General features: G+C 39.0%; 2 protein-coding genes across 6 annotated transcripts in view; one reads left to right on the forward strand and one right to left on the reverse strand.

The window, feature by feature from the left end:
• The first annotated feature begins 3,165 nt into the window (after positions 1 to 3,165).
• LOC109963931 (uncharacterized) lies at positions 3,166 to 9,030 on the forward strand. 2 transcript variants are annotated; one of them, XM_020606871.1, is made up of 10 exons: positions 3,170 to 3,514; positions 3,848 to 3,889; positions 3,990 to 4,052; positions 6,037 to 6,111; positions 6,340 to 6,387; positions 6,558 to 6,612; positions 7,666 to 7,755; positions 7,853 to 7,916; positions 8,042 to 8,108; positions 8,250 to 9,030. In XM_020606871.1, the coding sequence occupies exons 1-10, from the start codon at positions 3,508 to 3,510 to the stop codon at positions 8,351 to 8,353; spliced, it is 615 nt and encodes a 204-aa protein (XP_020462527.1). In that variant the 5' UTR covers positions 3,170 to 3,507; the 3' UTR covers positions 8,354 to 9,030. The 2 variants fall into 2 exon arrangements, with proteins under 2 accessions (XP_020462528.1, XP_020462527.1); XM_020606872.1 differs by lacking the exon at positions 6,037 to 6,111 and having other exon boundaries at positions 3,166 to 3,514.
• A 96-nt stretch (positions 9,031 to 9,126) lies between these two features.
• fam83hb (family with sequence similarity 83 member Hb) overlaps positions 9,127 to 17,255 on the reverse strand; it is a 16,153-nt gene continuing 8,024 nt past the window's right edge. For 3 of the 4 annotated variants that reach the window (XM_020606869.1, XM_020606867.1, XM_020606866.1), the window contains exons 2-8: positions 15,876 to 16,070; positions 15,441 to 15,773; positions 14,593 to 14,757; positions 14,359 to 14,483; positions 13,728 to 14,240; positions 11,314 to 13,597; positions 9,127 to 10,581 (exon numbers count right to left, since the gene is read on the reverse strand). In XM_020606869.1, coding sequence (XP_020462525.1) covers positions 10,561 to 10,581; positions 11,314 to 13,597; positions 13,728 to 14,240; positions 14,359 to 14,483; positions 14,593 to 14,757; positions 15,441 to 15,773; positions 15,876 to 15,998 — 3,564 coding nt within the window. In that variant the 5' untranslated portion in view covers positions 15,999 to 16,070 and the 3' untranslated portion in view covers positions 9,127 to 10,560. Of the gene's footprint in view, positions 10,582 to 11,313; positions 13,598 to 13,727; positions 14,241 to 14,358; positions 14,484 to 14,592; positions 14,758 to 15,440; positions 15,774 to 15,875; positions 16,071 to 16,812; positions 17,084 to 17,255 lie in introns of those variants that run through there. The other variant, XM_020606868.1, reaches the window with a different exon arrangement.

The raw sequence follows: 17,255 nt of genomic DNA on the forward strand, positions 1-17,255 counted from the left end.
TCCTTTAACCTACGTTTCAACAGTTTGACAGGAAACAGCAGAAGTGTAACATCCCGAGTCCCTGGGAGGAGTTTTCTAGATGTGTTGAATTGAATTTTAATTGCCAGAAAATTGCCTATTTTAGCTTTTAGAACAATGTATAAGACAAGAGATTAAGTAGGAATAAACAGATTGATCAGTTACTTTAGAAATTCTAACCATAGGCTGTCAACTTCAATCCTCATGTTGTGTTCATTTCATGTTAAAACAACTTGGTGTGCCTGGTCAAAAATGGCCGTTCCATTAAGACTCATCATAAAAAGTGTAATAATATATATATATATTATCACTGTTTGTTGTGTTAGCTTTTTTTTTATCAACTTAAGTTCTTGTGACATTTACAAGTTTTGAACTTCTATTTGTTATTTATGGCCTTTATGCCTCATTGATCTGAGCTTATACATCTTGAATTCAAGTTCCAAAAAACATAATTTCTGGATTATTTTGACTATAAGAAATAATCAGATGAAACATAGTGTACTGTTTATAACAAGGACATTTGTTTTGAAACTATTTAAAATTTGTATGCAGTCACATAAAGTAACAGTTGTTGTGTTCCTGGTCAAAAGTGACCGGGTGTATTTTATTTGTGTACAAAGGAAATTATCCCAGAACTACACTTGACAATTTCACAATATTTCAAGATCAATATCTTAATACATTAAAGAACAGCTAACAAGAACAATAACATTACAATGTTCATCAGTCTATCAGATGTGTTTTATGCTGTTTGAAAGGGCAGCGTCTCCTAAAAGTGACCAGACGTCCTTCCATTGTGCTGTTTGGACTTGGGTTATAGATGAGTAGCAGGCACTCCACCCGTTCGTCCCAAACCTCTCTGATTGCTGCCAGTTTGTCTTGTTGATGACAGCCTAGTCTTGTATCACAGTTGTCAAAGTGAATCACCCGTGACAACATGAAATTTCTGGAGTTACATGGTGGCCCGAAAAATTGTCTGACCAGACTCTGCTTCCCATAAACTACTGGTAGATTCATTTTTGGATGTCTACACACCACTCATAATCAAAAGACCCATGTATGCTTCGATGCCTGTCTGGGTTACCTCCTTCCAGTTGTCTTTGTAAATCCATTTCCCCTCCAAGTTGGTCATGTTTACCACTATGGTTTTGATGGACTCAGTCAGGAACAGTTCAAAGCAGGATTTGATGTCATCAGTCTGGGATATAGCATATTTTGTAGGTCCTGGGGTCATCCTGATGACATTTTCAGCTGAAAGCCTACTTGGATCCTCAGGTGGGGATGAAGACCAGGATAGGTTCCCATTCTTTGACTTGAATGTGGCAGCAGCCTCCGCATGGCCATCCTTTTCATCATTGGATTCCTCCTCATCAGTTATTTCTTGGTCTGGATTATATTCCATGTCGTCTTCATCTTCTGACACTTCCTCCTCTAATCCATCCTCACTCTAAGTTTCCTGGCCTCTTTCCTCGTCACAGGTGTGGTGATCAACTATGAAATCAAGAGCCTCACTTACAGTATATCGACCTCCCATGGTGCTGCCACACAATGAACTGTGAGCAAGGCCTCAAAGAAGCCTTATATACTAAAGCTATGAGAAAAGTTCAGTGTTATTGAAACAACATTGCAACTGTCTGTGAGAACTGCCAACACAGGTGTTGTTCACGTGGGAGAGAGACTCTACTGGGCAAAGGTTCCCATAGTGGTTGCCAGGGAACCAAGGTGTGCCTGTGTGTGAGTCCATCTGACAAATGAGTTTTTCACACTAATTGTGGTTTCCCCGGGCAGCACGGTGACGCGGTGGTTAGCGCTGTTGCCTCACAGCGAGAAGATTCCGGATTTGAGCCCCGGCCGACCCGGAGCCTTTCTGTGGCCGCACCTCTTGCCCGCAGCTGGCTGGGATTGGCTCCAGCCCCCCGTGACCCCGTTTGGGACTAAGCGGTTTGGAAAATGGATGGATGGATGTTGTCTCCCCCATTTATTTCTAATGACCGGTCATTTCTAACCAGGAACACCAAGAGTGTACAAAAGTTGAATAAAGCAAATAAATTTGTATGAAAATGGATACTTGATATTTCTGTGTTGAAATCCTCTTTGTGGACAAAGTCATGGAATCCAAAGTCAGTCTGATCAAATTACCTACATTTTTCAGAGATAAAATTTTTTAAATGGTCAAATTTGACCAGAACACAACATCAGGGTTAAACAGAGGTGGCACTTTATTTTTTCAGTTGTGAAATGTCCTACAGAGTGAGTATCTCAGTCACACTTATAAATAACTAAAGTAAAATTGTAGTTATACATTTGTTTTTATTGCTTACCTGATGCACTTGTGTTAAAACTATCCGCCAATTTATCATTAACGTCCCTCACTTAAATATTAATGCCGGTCTAAGAGATCCAGTCTTATAGCCCATGAAAAACTATTTTTTATTATTGTTTATAAGAAAAAAACATGAAGACGAAGCAATAGATCTACTTGATTTTCTTCCAGCTTCTGACAGCAGCAAGTCCATAAACTTTGCTTTCCAACTATAACATTTATCTATAACTAGGCCTATAGCTTTTCAGCTATAAATTCATAAGTAGCCTAAATATATAAATAGTAAGATATTTTGCAGCATTTGATATGGCATCAGACTTTGCGTGCTAGTCTGGGCTCGGGGGGAAACGGTAGGCTTACTTCATTATTTGTATAGGTTAGGAGAATAGTCCGCTGGTTGTTTAAGAATGAGCGAAATTTAGGTTAAACATCGTAAATTTAAGTTGAGCTGTAAGAGCTGTATTGAACTGTATTACACAACTCGTTAAAAACACAAAAAAGAAAACTGCAGAAGTTAGCATATGCGACCATTTGTTGGCTATGCAACTGCTAATGCTAGCTTTTAATTAGTTAATTGGTGGGACATTTGTAGCAGTTAACCTAATGTGGAAAGAAAGGCAACAGCTAAATATTCAGTGTATTTGTTTAGGTGCCATATTACTACGTGTGACCGGTGGACTTCTGCGTTGTGTTGTGGCTGGGGCGTCTGTGGTGGCTGAAGGACCCACGAAACACCAGGACTGCGTTTGGAGGCGCGCTCCGTTTAATCTGACAACATGAAATAATAATCAGCAACTAGCATGTGCTGCCGGACCTCACACCAATCTATATAAAAAAATACATCCTGTTAGTGTGTTAACATACATCGTTGTCGGAACAAAGCTAAGTAATTAGCACCGGCAAATGTCATAACAGCGTAATAACAGTGCATGCATGAGTATCAACAGTCATCGTTTATACAGAAGAAGTAAAAATGAAGATGTGGGCACAAGAAAAAAAGGATCACAACTGATTATAAACTGACCTCTTCCCAATGGAACATATCAAAAGGGAAGAGGGTATGACACAACATCGTATTTATATGACAAACGGTGGGACAAACGAAGAAGAAACAAGGCGGAGGTCGCAACCCAGTACACAACATATAGGAAACATTTGGGCTCTGGATGTCAGGTATAGATAAACATTAATTAAACCTAGTAAACAACTTTGTGTAATTATATGTTAGAACACAGGGACCGGTTACATAAGATATAACAGTCAATTAATTGTTATTCGACTGCCATTGTGAAAAGTCGGTGTTTGGTAACTAAAAATACGTTAACATATTTAGCTAGCTAAAAACTAAGCTAAGCTAGTTGTTTGCTGCCTTTCGGTGGACATTTTAAGTTGGTTAATGTGAGTTCGGGTGTGGATTTTGTGCCTGTTCTGGACTTTACTATTTAAGTGTCAGCCGAAAACTTATTTAATGTTAAAAGGCTACCTTTTTTTTTATTTGTGTAACAGAATTCAACATTGCAGAACTGACTGTTACAACACTGACAGGAGGTAAAGTAGTCGGATAAGTTAGATTTGCACAATGTACAAACGGCACCACAACTCTTGTAAATCTGTAACAAGCTGGTGTGCTTTCATGCCCTGCTGTCAGGTGGCGAGATGCAGGAGCCCAAACTTGAAGAGCTGAGGGTCAAATTAGGAAGGCTGCAAGAAGGTAGTCTTTGGCGAACCTGGGCCTATAAAATCATAGTAATTTTGACAATGATTTTAAATTGCCATGTAGACATTTGTTTTACCTTAACGTTATGTACAGACCTGTTCATACCCTTTAGCGACATCTTTTGGACGAACAGGAGAGGATCGGTTTTATAGTTTACACACCTCTAATGAAGAATGGGTTACTGGACTAGACTTGTTTTTGTTTTTGGTTTTTTTTGTTTGTTTTGTTTTTAAACATGTTCCCCCATCTAAAACAACATAAGAACGATTTTTGTCATAGTATTTTGCAAAGGTTTTACTGTTTAATTTGGAAAATCATAAGTCTTGGAATTATGGTTTTGAAAAAACATGTCTCCCCTGGCCTTATACTGACATGGTCACTGCTGGACGAAGTATTTGGAACTTACTCTTAAGTAAAAACAGGAAAACAAACAAAACTAAAAACAGTAATACCACACTAAAATAGCTACTCTGTTACAAGTATCAGTAGGAATACAGTCCATTTTACCATCTATTAGCATCAAGATACTGTATATACTATATAGGCGAAGTATCAACAGTAGTCATTGTGGCGAATGGGCTATTTCAGAATGCTCGGCTATATATCCGTGGATTGTAATTAGTGATCATAGTAATTAGTGCTTTATATACTGTCTGGAAGCCTAATCTATAAACTTGTATCATAACGTCGTAGGTGATTTACAGTTTGTATTAATAATGAGTCTGTACAGTAACTATTCGCTAAACCACCAAATTGTATATAATGAAGTAAAGTGCAATATTTGTCTCCGAAATGTAGTCGGGTAAGGCAAAATAGAAATATACAAGTACAAAACCTCGAATTGCGCTTAAGTAAAGGTTCTTAGTTAAGATTCTACCACTGGTATTCGGACAAGCAGAAGCTACATTTGACTTCAACTTCACTGTCACGTTTTTCCTTCTTCGTGTTGAATGGCGCTACTTTTGCGCATGCGTGGTGTTGTTGTTACTGTTTTCGGATACGTATAATGTTTTATTTACGTCTCTTTAGCTAATTATTCATCAGATCAGTTTGAGTAATATAATTTCTATCGATTCTCCAATATTCCCTATAATTCGACAGGAATTTCACTCGGTCAGTTTGCTAAGGCGACTACAGTATGTTAGGAAATATCGTGGGGGTATTATCTTAACCGTTTGGTTAGCCTTTGTGAACTTGCACATCCGCTTCCGCTGGTAAGTCGCGCTGACTTTTTCTGTTATTACATTGAAAAAGGTTCAAACCTGACAAAACGAACCAAATGCAGTGTTCCTTTGAGGTATATCAATCATTCAACGTGAAAACACTTCAGTGCGAAGGTTTCAGTTTTTATAAAACGCCTTTCTCGTTGTGCACCAATGAGAAGGCTGGCTGTGTAGACCATATGCTAATGAACACGCACATCACACACATTTAATAGAAATAATAGCATCAAAAACCTTAATAACCTAACATAGGATCCGAGTTTACGCAAGACACGCTTAATGTAACTTCATGTAACAAATACAACTTCAGCACTGGCACAAGAATGTAAAACCGTGAGGAAGAGAGCTGCACGCGCTGGTTATAGCAGTTCGTGTGCGCCGTAACGTTTATCTTCAGTGAGGTATATCCTTACCTGTTGCTCCTTCAATGGAGTTACAGAACATGATGAGTGGAGTTTCATGAGATATGATTAATATCTCCATCTTGCAGGGAACAGCAACACCCTGTGAGACCCATTCTGATCATACTTTTAAATAAAAGATGGATTATGTTTAGTTAAAGTTGATGGTGTAGTGTTTTATATTTTTGTTCAAGATGTGTAGCTAATACAGTGTAGTAGTGAGAGTAGAAGTAGCCAAATTATCACCTCATTGATCAGTCATATTTGATGGAAAAATGCGTTATATCCGAATATAAGTGTATTAGTCACAGTACTACAGTAGTCATGCTTCAGTTACACTGTGTTTTATTCAAGGTAAAAGAACCCTGGAAGCAGAAGTTAAGGAGCTCAAAGCAGTCAGCGAGTCTTTGTTGAAAGAACTGGCAACTTGTAAGACACAAAATCAACAGTAATGATTTTATTTGACCCACATACAGTTTGCTTATTGTGGCTGCTAGTTGTACCTTTTGGAATGTAGTCAGAAACCTAGTAGTAACAGTATTTGATGTCCTTTAAGTAAGAATTTATATCATGTTATGTACCATATTCTATTTTTATTTTAGTATTGTGTGTTTTGTATATTATTACCAGACATTTTCATTGTTTTCATTTCTATAGTACAAACAGAATCTTATCAGCTGGAGCGAATCCATAAAGAAAAAGAAGGTACACACATGCTGGTAACAAACAATTGTACATGTATAGATAATTATAGGCCAACGACTTTGTGTTGATATTCAAAACCTAAGGGTTTGGTTGGACTCTATCTGGAAACTAATTGGTCAACTTTGGTAAATACATAGACTGTGACCATAATTTCTTAATGTTTACTTCAGAGCTGTGCAGGAAGCTGCAGTTCCAGTGTGAGGCATCTGAGCAGGGTTCTACCCAGTGAGTGCCAGGCTAAGTGGATAAATAATGTCCTCATTTGTAAGGAGTGTGGATCAGTGAGACCTCCATGTTGTGAGGCCTCAGTTTTGTTTATGCTGTATACCACTAGGTGGCAGTACCTTACTTATCATGGTAGGATCCTGGATTGATTTTATTTTTTAAATTTTATATATTGTATTTTAAACCTTGCTTGTATTCTAAGCTATATTTTGAATTAGTTTTATTTTCAGCCATGTCAGTTATTATTTAGTCTTACTACTATTTATATTCCATATGACATTTTTCATGCCATGCCTTATTTACCTTTTAGATACTAATACAATTATTAGATGCAGTTTTGAAACTTTTAAATTAATTGACAATACATGTAATTGAATTTCCAGTTAGTGTTACACTATTAAGGCCAATGAGAGCATTACATCTGTAGCATCCTGGACGTCAGCCATATTTGTTGATGGCAGAATAGCACCATCATGTAAAAGTTTGATACCACTCGGGCTCTTTGTTTTGTTTCTTTTTTTTTAGTTTTAAGATTTAGTTTGTCATTTATTTTATTGTTCAACTTTATCTAATTTCCAGATCCATATATTTAAATTGCTAGCACATTCTTTTACTGTATGCAATCATAGTAGACTGCATTTAAGTATTGTGTGATTGAGTACATTACATTCAGCATTTTTAGGTAGTATGTGGCTCCAAACTGTTGTGTAATTTGGTGTAGTTACAGGGTCATCTGGTGATGATATGTTCGATCTAGTATTATACACAGCAGATTGGCTTTGCGATAGACTTGTTCCTAAACATACATGTACCATAAGATGAACCCCACTCATTGCTTACTATATATGGGCTCAAATGCCATAATTTGAAGAATCTATATATATCAAAGTTGTGAAGCGATCATATTTAACAAGTTTCAAACTCCTGTTCTAATCTACTGCATGTATTGTAAGGCTAGGTGAATTGTACTGTGAATAATAATAATATGAAAATTATTTTATTTTTAAATTATATAAATTATGCACTTGGTGATAAACTGTGGACATTTTGCAGGCAGGTAAAGCAGAACAAGAAATATGAGGAACTGCTGGAACAGTACAGATGTGAAATCCAGGAATTCAAGCTTAAACACCGGAAGCAGCGGTGACTAATAATAGTGCAGCAGTTTATTACATTAAAAAAAAAACCTCATTCAAATAAATGTCATATACATTTACTAATGTCAGCCTTTCTTCTGCAGAATTAAGTTTGAAAACCAACTTCGTCAGTTGATAGAACAGCATAAGAATCTGCACTCTGCCTTTGTAAGTTTGTTTAAAAATTTTGTTCAACTTAGTCCATCTATATTTTTCCTGGCTCATTTTTATGGTTAGAAATTACATCAGTTTAGCATATTATAATGACCTCTGTCCTTAAAAATATTACTTAGACTCCAGAGAGACTCCAAGATGAAATAAAGTGTGCTGAGAATATAAAAAGTCAGCTATTATCAGCTGGTAAGTACCCTCTCAGAACTTATGCACATTATTCTGAAAGAAAATGTGCAGTCCAGGACTTTTTTTGTTACATGCATGAATGCAGTGTTTGTTTTTCATTTCTAACCCCTTCAATATGGTCTTGTTCTGTAATTCTCATAGAACAATTGAAGCTGGCTCAGCTGCACCGCCTCGATGAGGAGCTACAAGAGAGGAAGAAGCAGCAACAGTTGGGTATAGCAGCTACAGAGACACAGGTGGCCTAAAGCTGCATGCTCAGTGGTAGTTTGAACGAGGTAATAGTCCCTCGTTTTATTTCCAGTTAGAGTCAGTTGAAACATTCATTCTTCATGTCTGGTGAAAAGCTTAAATCTTTCAAATGTAAGCTTCTGGGTTTTAATCAGCCTCAGGTTTGTAGTATACTGCCAAACATGTACAGCAAAAACTAAACCTTTACTCAAAATGAAATGAGTAAAACTAAATGTCAAACAATTTACTATTCCATCGTTGACTACTTGATGTTTTTGTGGGGATAATTCTGAGGCGCTGGCTTGTTTTTGTTATCCAGCCAGTTGCCAAAGTTGATGGATTCATAAAATCTGAAATGTTTTTCATTCATTGAGATAGGTGTCCTGTATGATTCTGTGTTCATCTTACATTATTATTGTGTATTGATGGGCTATAAAGGTGTTCATGTATTTTTAAAAAGTGAAGTTTTTAAATGTTGTGACATTGTTAAATGGATTTTATTTTCTAAATCTTTCTAGACTATAAAAAACAGTGAAGCCATTCACTATAAAATACAGTACACACTTGTATATACTGTATATGCACACAGCCACAGTCAACTTCAGTTTAAAAAGAGATTTAATAAATGACTTTTTGCAGTATTTCAAATACAATGTAATACTATCTGAGGTTTTAAAAACACACATTGACCATGTGCAGCTGGTTTCCCTCCGTTAATGTCAGTTTTTACAGCCAATACCACATACCTACATATGAATTCAATTTAAACACAAGGCACTTTAAGAGTACAGTGACAGAGATCACAATTGAATTTGTTACAAAGAAATCCTGTTCTTTTACCTAAATATGTACAATCCCGTATTCATAATCCTGTATAACCCCTGTAGTTTAGCAGTGGATCTTCCAATCCTTTGATGTACTTTACAAAAACACTACACATTAAATGGTTTTCATGCTGAGCCAACCTGTTAAGCAGCCTAGGAACTGAATGATGAAGCTAAATCTCGCTTACAGACTAACAAAGGTGTTAGAAATCCTGCGTAGGGCGTAGTTTTCAGAAGTCAAGTACATTATGTAATTAGGCATGGTTGTGCTCTATTACTGCAAACATATCTCTTTTACTCCTCCTTTTAAGAGGTGATGATTAATTTAAAAATCCAACAAGGAAAGAGAAACAAGGGCACACATCTGTTTCATTTAAGAACTGCTTATTTGTACAGCGATTCAGGTCAACTACAAACGCTTTACAGTTTTTATTTACATTGCATAAGAAAAAGACTAGTACACAAATATTTCTTTACTCCATTCCTCTGACCTTGCAAGCTGTTAGGCCCCCTCTCTGAAGAGTTATTTGATATCTTCAACCCTCAGTAGTGGGCACGCCATAATACATAATGCTCTCTTGAGAGGGTAAAGTTCATTAGAGGCACTACCTTCTACTGAAACTACTGTTGCTGCCTCAATATTAGACTGAGACATTAGAAAACACCTTATACTGTACCACATAATGATCCTGATTTTCTCTCACTTTCTATAATCTCACACCTCAGTCACTCTTCATTTCACTCGTTACTCTTTAGTTTTCATTCTACTTATCTTCATATTTGCTTTCTAGTCTGGGTTAATAATCTTTCTAGTTTTGGTATTGCTTGAAGGCCATTGGCACATGGTCAATCTACAAGGACACTTACTGCCATTCAGTTTCAAACAAGTCCCAGTTACATACAGTAAGCAACTGCAGAAACACATGCCACTGGTACTATACATGTGTAGTCATATACTGCCATTTTTTTGACCGACATGTATCTACAGTACTTTCTTTCCCCAGGTGCAACATGTACAGTCTTTTTCTTATCTTCAGACTCCTTCACTCACATTCATACAAGCTCAGTTACAAGTAAGCTGGCCTACCTTTTTATGTTTGGCGAAACACTAGCCAATGCAGCCAGTATGGCAGTAGAGTTGCTCTTCTTTCTCTCACCATATACAGTAAAAGTAGTACCAGGTCTTGGCAAACAAGCACATTCCAAACTCTGTGATTTTTTTCAGCATTTTTATATATTGTCTTTTCAAGTTTTGTTATGTTGTGTGTAAATCCAGGAAAAGCCGCAGTGTTGAGCCACAGAGGTACTTTGATAGTGTTGTTGGCACATATGGGCAGTGGGTGTTTTTGATCATCTTGCATAAATAGCTTCCATATAAAAGGTCACTCCTCCGTCTTTCTTTATCCCAGGCTATTCCCCATCTGTTAACAAAACAACAGGGATAATAGTGAATGCAACAAAATCTGAACTTTTGTCCTTTCCACCCTCCCATTCTCCTCCTTGTTGTTACTGTCATTATTTTGAGGCTTTAGGGAACAGGCCTAAGCAAAGTATTTTGCTTAGCTCAATATACAAGCAAAGATAAAAACATATTAACTTCTATTTAAAATTTTTTAAAACAATGATATAGTGACGTGGTGGACATGAACTAGTCCAGCAGAATCTCTTAAAATCACGATACCACTTGACATTATGTTGAACATTTATCTGCCGTTATTTGGGACTAAAAATTTCTTTCAATTATATAAACAAAATTATTTATGTAATTATGTTGGCCATATCCTGTATATAAAAGTATCAAAACCTTGCCAAAACACATTTATGTACATTTCAAAGATTTATTTCCATACTTGTCAAACTCAGTGAAATCCTTAATTCAGTTTTTTTAAAGGATAATTTTTATGGCTAAGTAACTTGCAGAGATTGTTCTCCACATTTTACTATTAGAATTGTATCATATACTGCACACACAGTTGTATATGGATGACAATGCAGAATTTTGTCTTTGTATTTTGAACATCTGGCTCTTTTGTAACAGATTTTAAATGTGATTCAACTAATACATGATCTACTTGTTATTGCATTTAATACTGCTTTTGTCATATTTCTTTCCCATCCATGCTGCAAGCATCATCCTTGCAGTGACTAAGTACCTCAAAGCGGCTGTAGACTTTTTTCTCCTTCCTCAGGCTTTCTATCCTCTTCAGCAATCCCTCCCGCTCCTGGCTGTTGCCCAGTGGTCGCAGAAATCGATTCTTTTTTATGGAATTCTGTCTCTCCAGTCCCTTCTCCCCGCCACCGCTATCTCTGTCTCCTCCTGTTTCTTCCCGCTCCAGTCGGTTTTTCTGGCTGTTGGCTGAGATCTGCTCCAGAATTACTTTAGTGTCATCTCGTAGATTGCTGCTGAACAGAACAGAACTACTTGGGGCCTGGTATCGGGACGGGCCTGATGTCCCAGTTGACGTCTTGTGATTGACCGTAGTTTGGTCAGTATTGGTAGATCCTGTATCGTGTGCTGATGAACTCTGTTTTTTGATTGAATCTTCAGTGATCTCTACAACTGTGCTCATACCCTTATCATCACCTGAAAACTTCTTTTCTTTGTCCTTGGGCCCCAGGAATCCCTTGAGCCTCTGAGTCTGCTTCTTTAAGAAGTCAAGTGGCTTACCCTCACCCTTTCCCTCACCCTTTCCCTCACTGAGTGTGTTTATGGATGTATTAGATCCCATAACCTTCTGGAGTCCTTCTTTAGAGAAATCATGAGGCAGGGTTGAAGAACTATGAGAGCGGCTCTTTTTCATTTCAGTCTTTTCTGCATCTGTAGCATCTGTGGTTTGATTCTCCTCACCACAGGAGTTGTGACGAGGATTCAGTCCTTTGAGTTTCAACTGATCCCTCCTGAAAAGCTTAGGTGATGGAAGAGGCTTTATTGACTTGAATATATCCTTTTTTTGACCCTCTGAGGCATTCGCCTCTTTCTGAAATTGAGATGTGTCTGAAGGCTTGTGATAACTTACAAAAGGCTTGGCAGTGATTAATGGTGGTTTTGAGGAACTAGTTGACGGTCTGCGATTGAGCTCTGCAAGTTTTGCAGAGATGTCTGTCTTCTTTGGTTCAGGTTCTGCTAAACTTCCAGAGACATGTGCAATCTTTGGCATTGTAGTGTTGACTGGAGGTCGACTGGGTTGACTGGCTGAGTCATTTATGTTCAGCACTGATGACGTGGTGACCTCAGATTTTTCAGCAGTTGGTTTTGTCTTTACCTCTTCATTAATTTTCATAGGTTCCTCTTTTGCTTGAATCTCATCTTTCATTTGTATCTTCTGTTCCTCTTGTTGTTGCACTGTCTCCTTCTCTCTTTCATCTTTTTCTGTGTCCGTTTCTTTATCTTTTTCCTCAACCCTCTTTCTCCATTCATAAGGATCACGAGACAACGACCTTCTCTTTTCTAGAATCTGGGCCACAATTGAGGAAGTGCGTACAGTGTCTAATGCCTCATCTTCTTCTGTGGCTGCTTTTAGGCCCAGGCTACCACTGTGTATCTCTCCCTTGGATGATGAGAATATAAGTGAGGAACGCAGACGAGAGCTACGTTGAAGGAGAGGGTTAATACGTGTGCGGAATGATTCGTGTTTGGACAGGTAGAGCTCTGGACCCTCTTTCATCTCCATATCCATAACCATCTCTCTTACTGTGCCCCTCTCTTTCTCTCTGTTCCTTTCCTTCTCTGACTCCCTTTCTTTTTTATCCAATGCAAATCCTTTCATGTCGCTGACTGAGGAAAGCAGGTCCTTGGTTGTTGTTGGGGCAGAGTCTACATTGCTGCTCTCAGGTAATCTTGGCTTTCCAAATCGTGGTTGCAAGATATCAGGTCTGGGTTTTTGGAGAACATGTGGTGCATCCTTTATTACAAAGGCAGGAGCTGAAATTTCAGCATCAGTAGGCTGCTGAGATGGTGGATCTTCAAATGCATCAGGCCCAATAGGTTGAATCAGACCTTCTTCTCCACTATCCTCGTAAGTACTAAGATAGGAGTGGATTCTCCAGTTCCTCAGGCCGTGTCTAACACTTGCATCTTGATCATATTCTTGATCAGCTTGTTTAAATAATGTTTTCTTCTCTGGTGGATGGGGTTGCGTCGGTGAGGTCTGACAGGCATATGCTTGACCTATGGTTGGCCTCTTATGGGAGGAACCTCCTCCATATCTCCCAGCTAACGGAGGTGCCTGTTGCCCCTCAAGTCCTCTCAAGTCATCGGATGTAAAGTACTCTCCTCCATAGTTCACAGGAGGAGGCTCCAGCTCTGCACGAAAGCTTGAGTCTGAATACTGGTCAGTAGAGAGGTATGAAGAATGAACTCGAACTCTGTCAGAGTGTCCATGGCCAGAGCCTGGCCCAGGCCCTTCACTGTAGTAATGGCTGCTTTGTTTCTGCTCTCTGTAAAGAAAGATTGGTTCATTATAAATTCATAGTTATGTGTAAAGATGTACTCATAAGATGGTGATACATGTGATAAGTTTGGATAATTCAGATTCCATTCAATTGTATATATTAAAGGATAAACTACCTGTAGAAGTCTGTCTCGTCCAGATTATTCAGGACTCTGTTCTTCATGTATTGCCTTGAAGATGCGTAGTTTTCCTGGGTTCCCTCTGCATAGCTGTGCCTCTTGAAGGCATTGTTGCTGAGCTCCATCTGCCTGGACACTATGGACTGCTGCAGACGAAACTGTTGCTGGGGATACTTTCCAATCGTAATTCCTGCCCCAGGTTCAATGGTATGACGATATGGGTCATTCCTCCGGAAAGAAAGTCCCGCATCTCCATAGGGGAACGCAGAGGGAAGCTCAGGCTGCCTGCGGTAACCTATGGGGTTACGCAAAGACTGGGACCTCTTCAAACCAAACTGGGTGCTCAAGTAACTGCTGGTGTCAGACATAGCAACAGCTCCATCTGGGTCAATGACTAGAGGTTCTGACTGAGCAAAGAGAATGCGAAACTCCTCATCAAATGTGGCAACCAGTTCCCCGAGGAAGAGGTGGGCAACGCAGCGATGGATCTTCTCATAGGACCACATAAAACTATAAGGAAATATATGAGAACAGTGGAGGCAATTAAAGTAGTTTTATTTGCAGATTGAATGGCACTGAAAGCTTGTCAGTTAAAGAAACCCATAATTAACATAGCTAAACGACTCACCTGTAGTTCCCACTGAGTACAGCCTTGCAGTCAACCAGTAAGAAACGATCTTTCACTTGTCCCTTAAATGATTTTCCCGTCCGGGAGTAATAGGTTATTCCAGCCACAGTTCTGACACGCATCATCTGTAAAACAAAAATTTCAACAATGTTATAACACATAAAAAAGAGATGTCACAGATTAGGCAAGTGTCACCCCAATCCTTTGAGGAAATGTAATGAAAGGCAAACTCACGGGAATTAAGTCCAAGTTGACTTTGCAGTTGATGACCATAGAAATAAAGTGATGGGCTTCCAGCTCATCCAGTAGAATGTAAACAGGAACATGGCGTGCTGCCGCCTCCAGGAGGTCAGCAAAAATGTCAATATCCGTGAACATGTCCATCACCACAGCAATAACCTGGAGCAAGGGTGAGCAAGAAAGGTACCGTAATTAAGGTTTGCTCAGTATAATAGACATGAAATTATTTTGTAGCCTAGTTTGTGTTGGTTAATTTAATAGGTGTTTTAAAATGTACACAGTTTTAAATAATTTTGACTTTATGATATTGTGCTCCTAAAAATTGTACAAATATTATTTACACTGCATTATTAGATATTATGAAAAAATGAAATACTGAATTAAAATACTGCAGATATAGTGCACACTGCAAACGATTAATAGAAAGACTATTTCAGCTCTAACAGGGAATACATGGATATTAAACAATAACCAAATGCACATTTAACTACACCTAGTTTATTTAGCAACACGATGCAGGTGGATCTCTCTTTACATAACAGCTACAGAAAGATTAATTACTCCTGTTAGAACCTGTCTGTCCTCTATGTGCATGTTGAGACACTCGAGAGAGACACACTCCTAAGTTTTGCCACAAGAAAACGAGACAGACGTGATCACTAAGCACACACGCAGAGGAACAGAGACAAATCATAGCATAACCCACCACATAACATGTGCATTTATGAATGGGGAATGTTTTGATCTCATCTTCAGGTGGCATTTTTCTCAGACATACCAGTTGATATGCACATTTAACAAATTCACACTGCCTTTTTCCTTGTCCCCCCACATTTACTTACTTGGCGTGCATTCTTGATGAGTCTCCTGGCCTGCTGCTTGATGGTCGGCATGTCTGGGTCTGAAGGGTTGACCAGAGTGGTGACTTCTGTGGGCCCGACGAAGCTATGCTGTGGCAGCGGCCAGCCCATGTCCAACCCCGGGGCAGCCAGGTCAGACTGGATCGGCCAGTATGTGTCGGAGGAGCCATCAGCCTCTTGAACACTTTCATGATACGTCAGCTCTGGGAGGCTTGAGGCCTGACTGGGTGCCTGGATTGTGGACTTGATGTGTTCAATTTCTGGCTGTGCCAGGAAGCTGACCGTATCTGCAGTCTGGAGGAACTCATAGTAGCCCTAGTGTGACAGGAAACACGTCCAAGTTTATTACATCATAAAAACCACTGTGTAAGTCTTTTTAAACTATTAATCCACAAAAGCCATAAAATGCAATGTTACCTGTATGTCTTTTTCTATCAGAGCATCAATAGCTAGGCGGTACTCCTCTTTGTAGTGTTGTGGCAGGTAGTTTGGGTCAAGAGGGTTATCATCAAACGATGAACTCTGAGACCGGTGTGCCATGGTTGGAGAGAGAGGTGTCGTCAAAGGTCAGGACCCAGACTTGAGGAAAGGTATGGGAGGAAGAATCTGAATCTGTGCAGAAAGGTAAAAAAAAAAGAAAAGAGAAGACAGAAATTAGCTCACCTGGATGTGTCTATGACCTGTTTTCTAGTAATCTCAGAACAAATAGAATACCATGCTGATACACAAAGCAATTAAATATATTGCCACATTGCTATTGAAGTTAAACGTATTGTAGATAATACACCACTCCTCATCCATGATAATACTCATAATTCAGCTGAATATTTCTTGGGGTGGTGAGAGAAAGAGCTCTTTGTTTCAGGATACAGCAGAAGACAGATTATCAATAACCTCTTACACAGAGCAGCTATTGTTGCTGCATCAAAGCGTGCACATTAAGTTTAACGAGTATACCTTTCATATTAACACACCTTTACCGCAATTAAATATCCCATTTGTGTTAGTACCAATGTGTACCTGAAATTCAATCTGGTTTGTGAGAAAATTGTACATAAAGGTAAGAACAAAGAAACAACAGGTTACAGAAAATACAATGGGAGGAAGAAAGAGAGAAGAAAGTCAAGACAGAGAAAGGGTGGTGTAGGGGAGAGGTAGGAAAGGCACGAAGAGGTGTATAGACAGGTTTTTTCCTATCTCTACTCAGTAAACTCGTCATGCTGGTGTGTCATGCTACAAATACCTACTCACACTTCATCCAAAAAAATCTGTGTCAGTTGTAAAATTCACCCTGGTACACCCTGGACAGGTCATCAGTCTATTAGAGACAGACAACCACGCACACCATACTCACTCCTATGAGCTATTCAGAGACGCCAGTCAACCTAAGCTGCGTCTCTTTGGAATGTGGGAGGAAGCCGGACCCCACGCAGGCACAGGGAGAACATATAAGACAAAGAAAAGCAGCAAATGGGAAGCTGGAAATTGGCAGTGTTTGACATGTTTTACTGAAGAATGACAAACAATTTATTATCAAATAGTAACTGATAAACCACTGTTGTTTCACCTTTAATAATAATTGTCATAGTCATTGTTCCATATGGTCTTGTCAGGTTTGCTCGGCCGCTCTGGCCTCCCTCACCTTTCCTACTGTCTCTGGCCCATTAACACTAATCACATTCACCTGTTCCTCACTCCCTTATCACCAGCTGCACTTGATTAGGTTGCTCACTATATTACCCAGTTTCACTCCTCAGTCACTTGCCAGTTCGTTCTCGTCTCTAGGCCATTTTTTCT

The sequence above is a fragment of the Monopterus albus genome, unplaced genomic scaffold (genome assembly GCF_001952655.1).
Source record: "Monopterus albus unplaced genomic scaffold, M_albus_1.0 scaffold82.1, whole genome shotgun sequence".
Taxonomy (NCBI): domain Eukaryota; kingdom Metazoa; phylum Chordata; class Actinopteri; order Synbranchiformes; family Synbranchidae; genus Monopterus; species Monopterus albus.

What these genes read in the sequence shown, in the direction of transcription:
- LOC109963931 (XM_020606871.1), top strand. An exon ending in CTTAAACACCGGAAGCAGCG is followed by an intron (nt 7,756 to 7,852) that starts GTGACTAATAAT and finishes TTTCTTCTGCAG; the next exon opens with AATTAAGTTTGAAAACCAAC. An exon ending in AAGTCAGCTATTATCAGCTG is followed by an intron (nt 8,109 to 8,249) that starts GTAAGTACCCTC and finishes TAATTCTCATAG; the next exon opens with AACAATTGAAGCTGGCTCAG.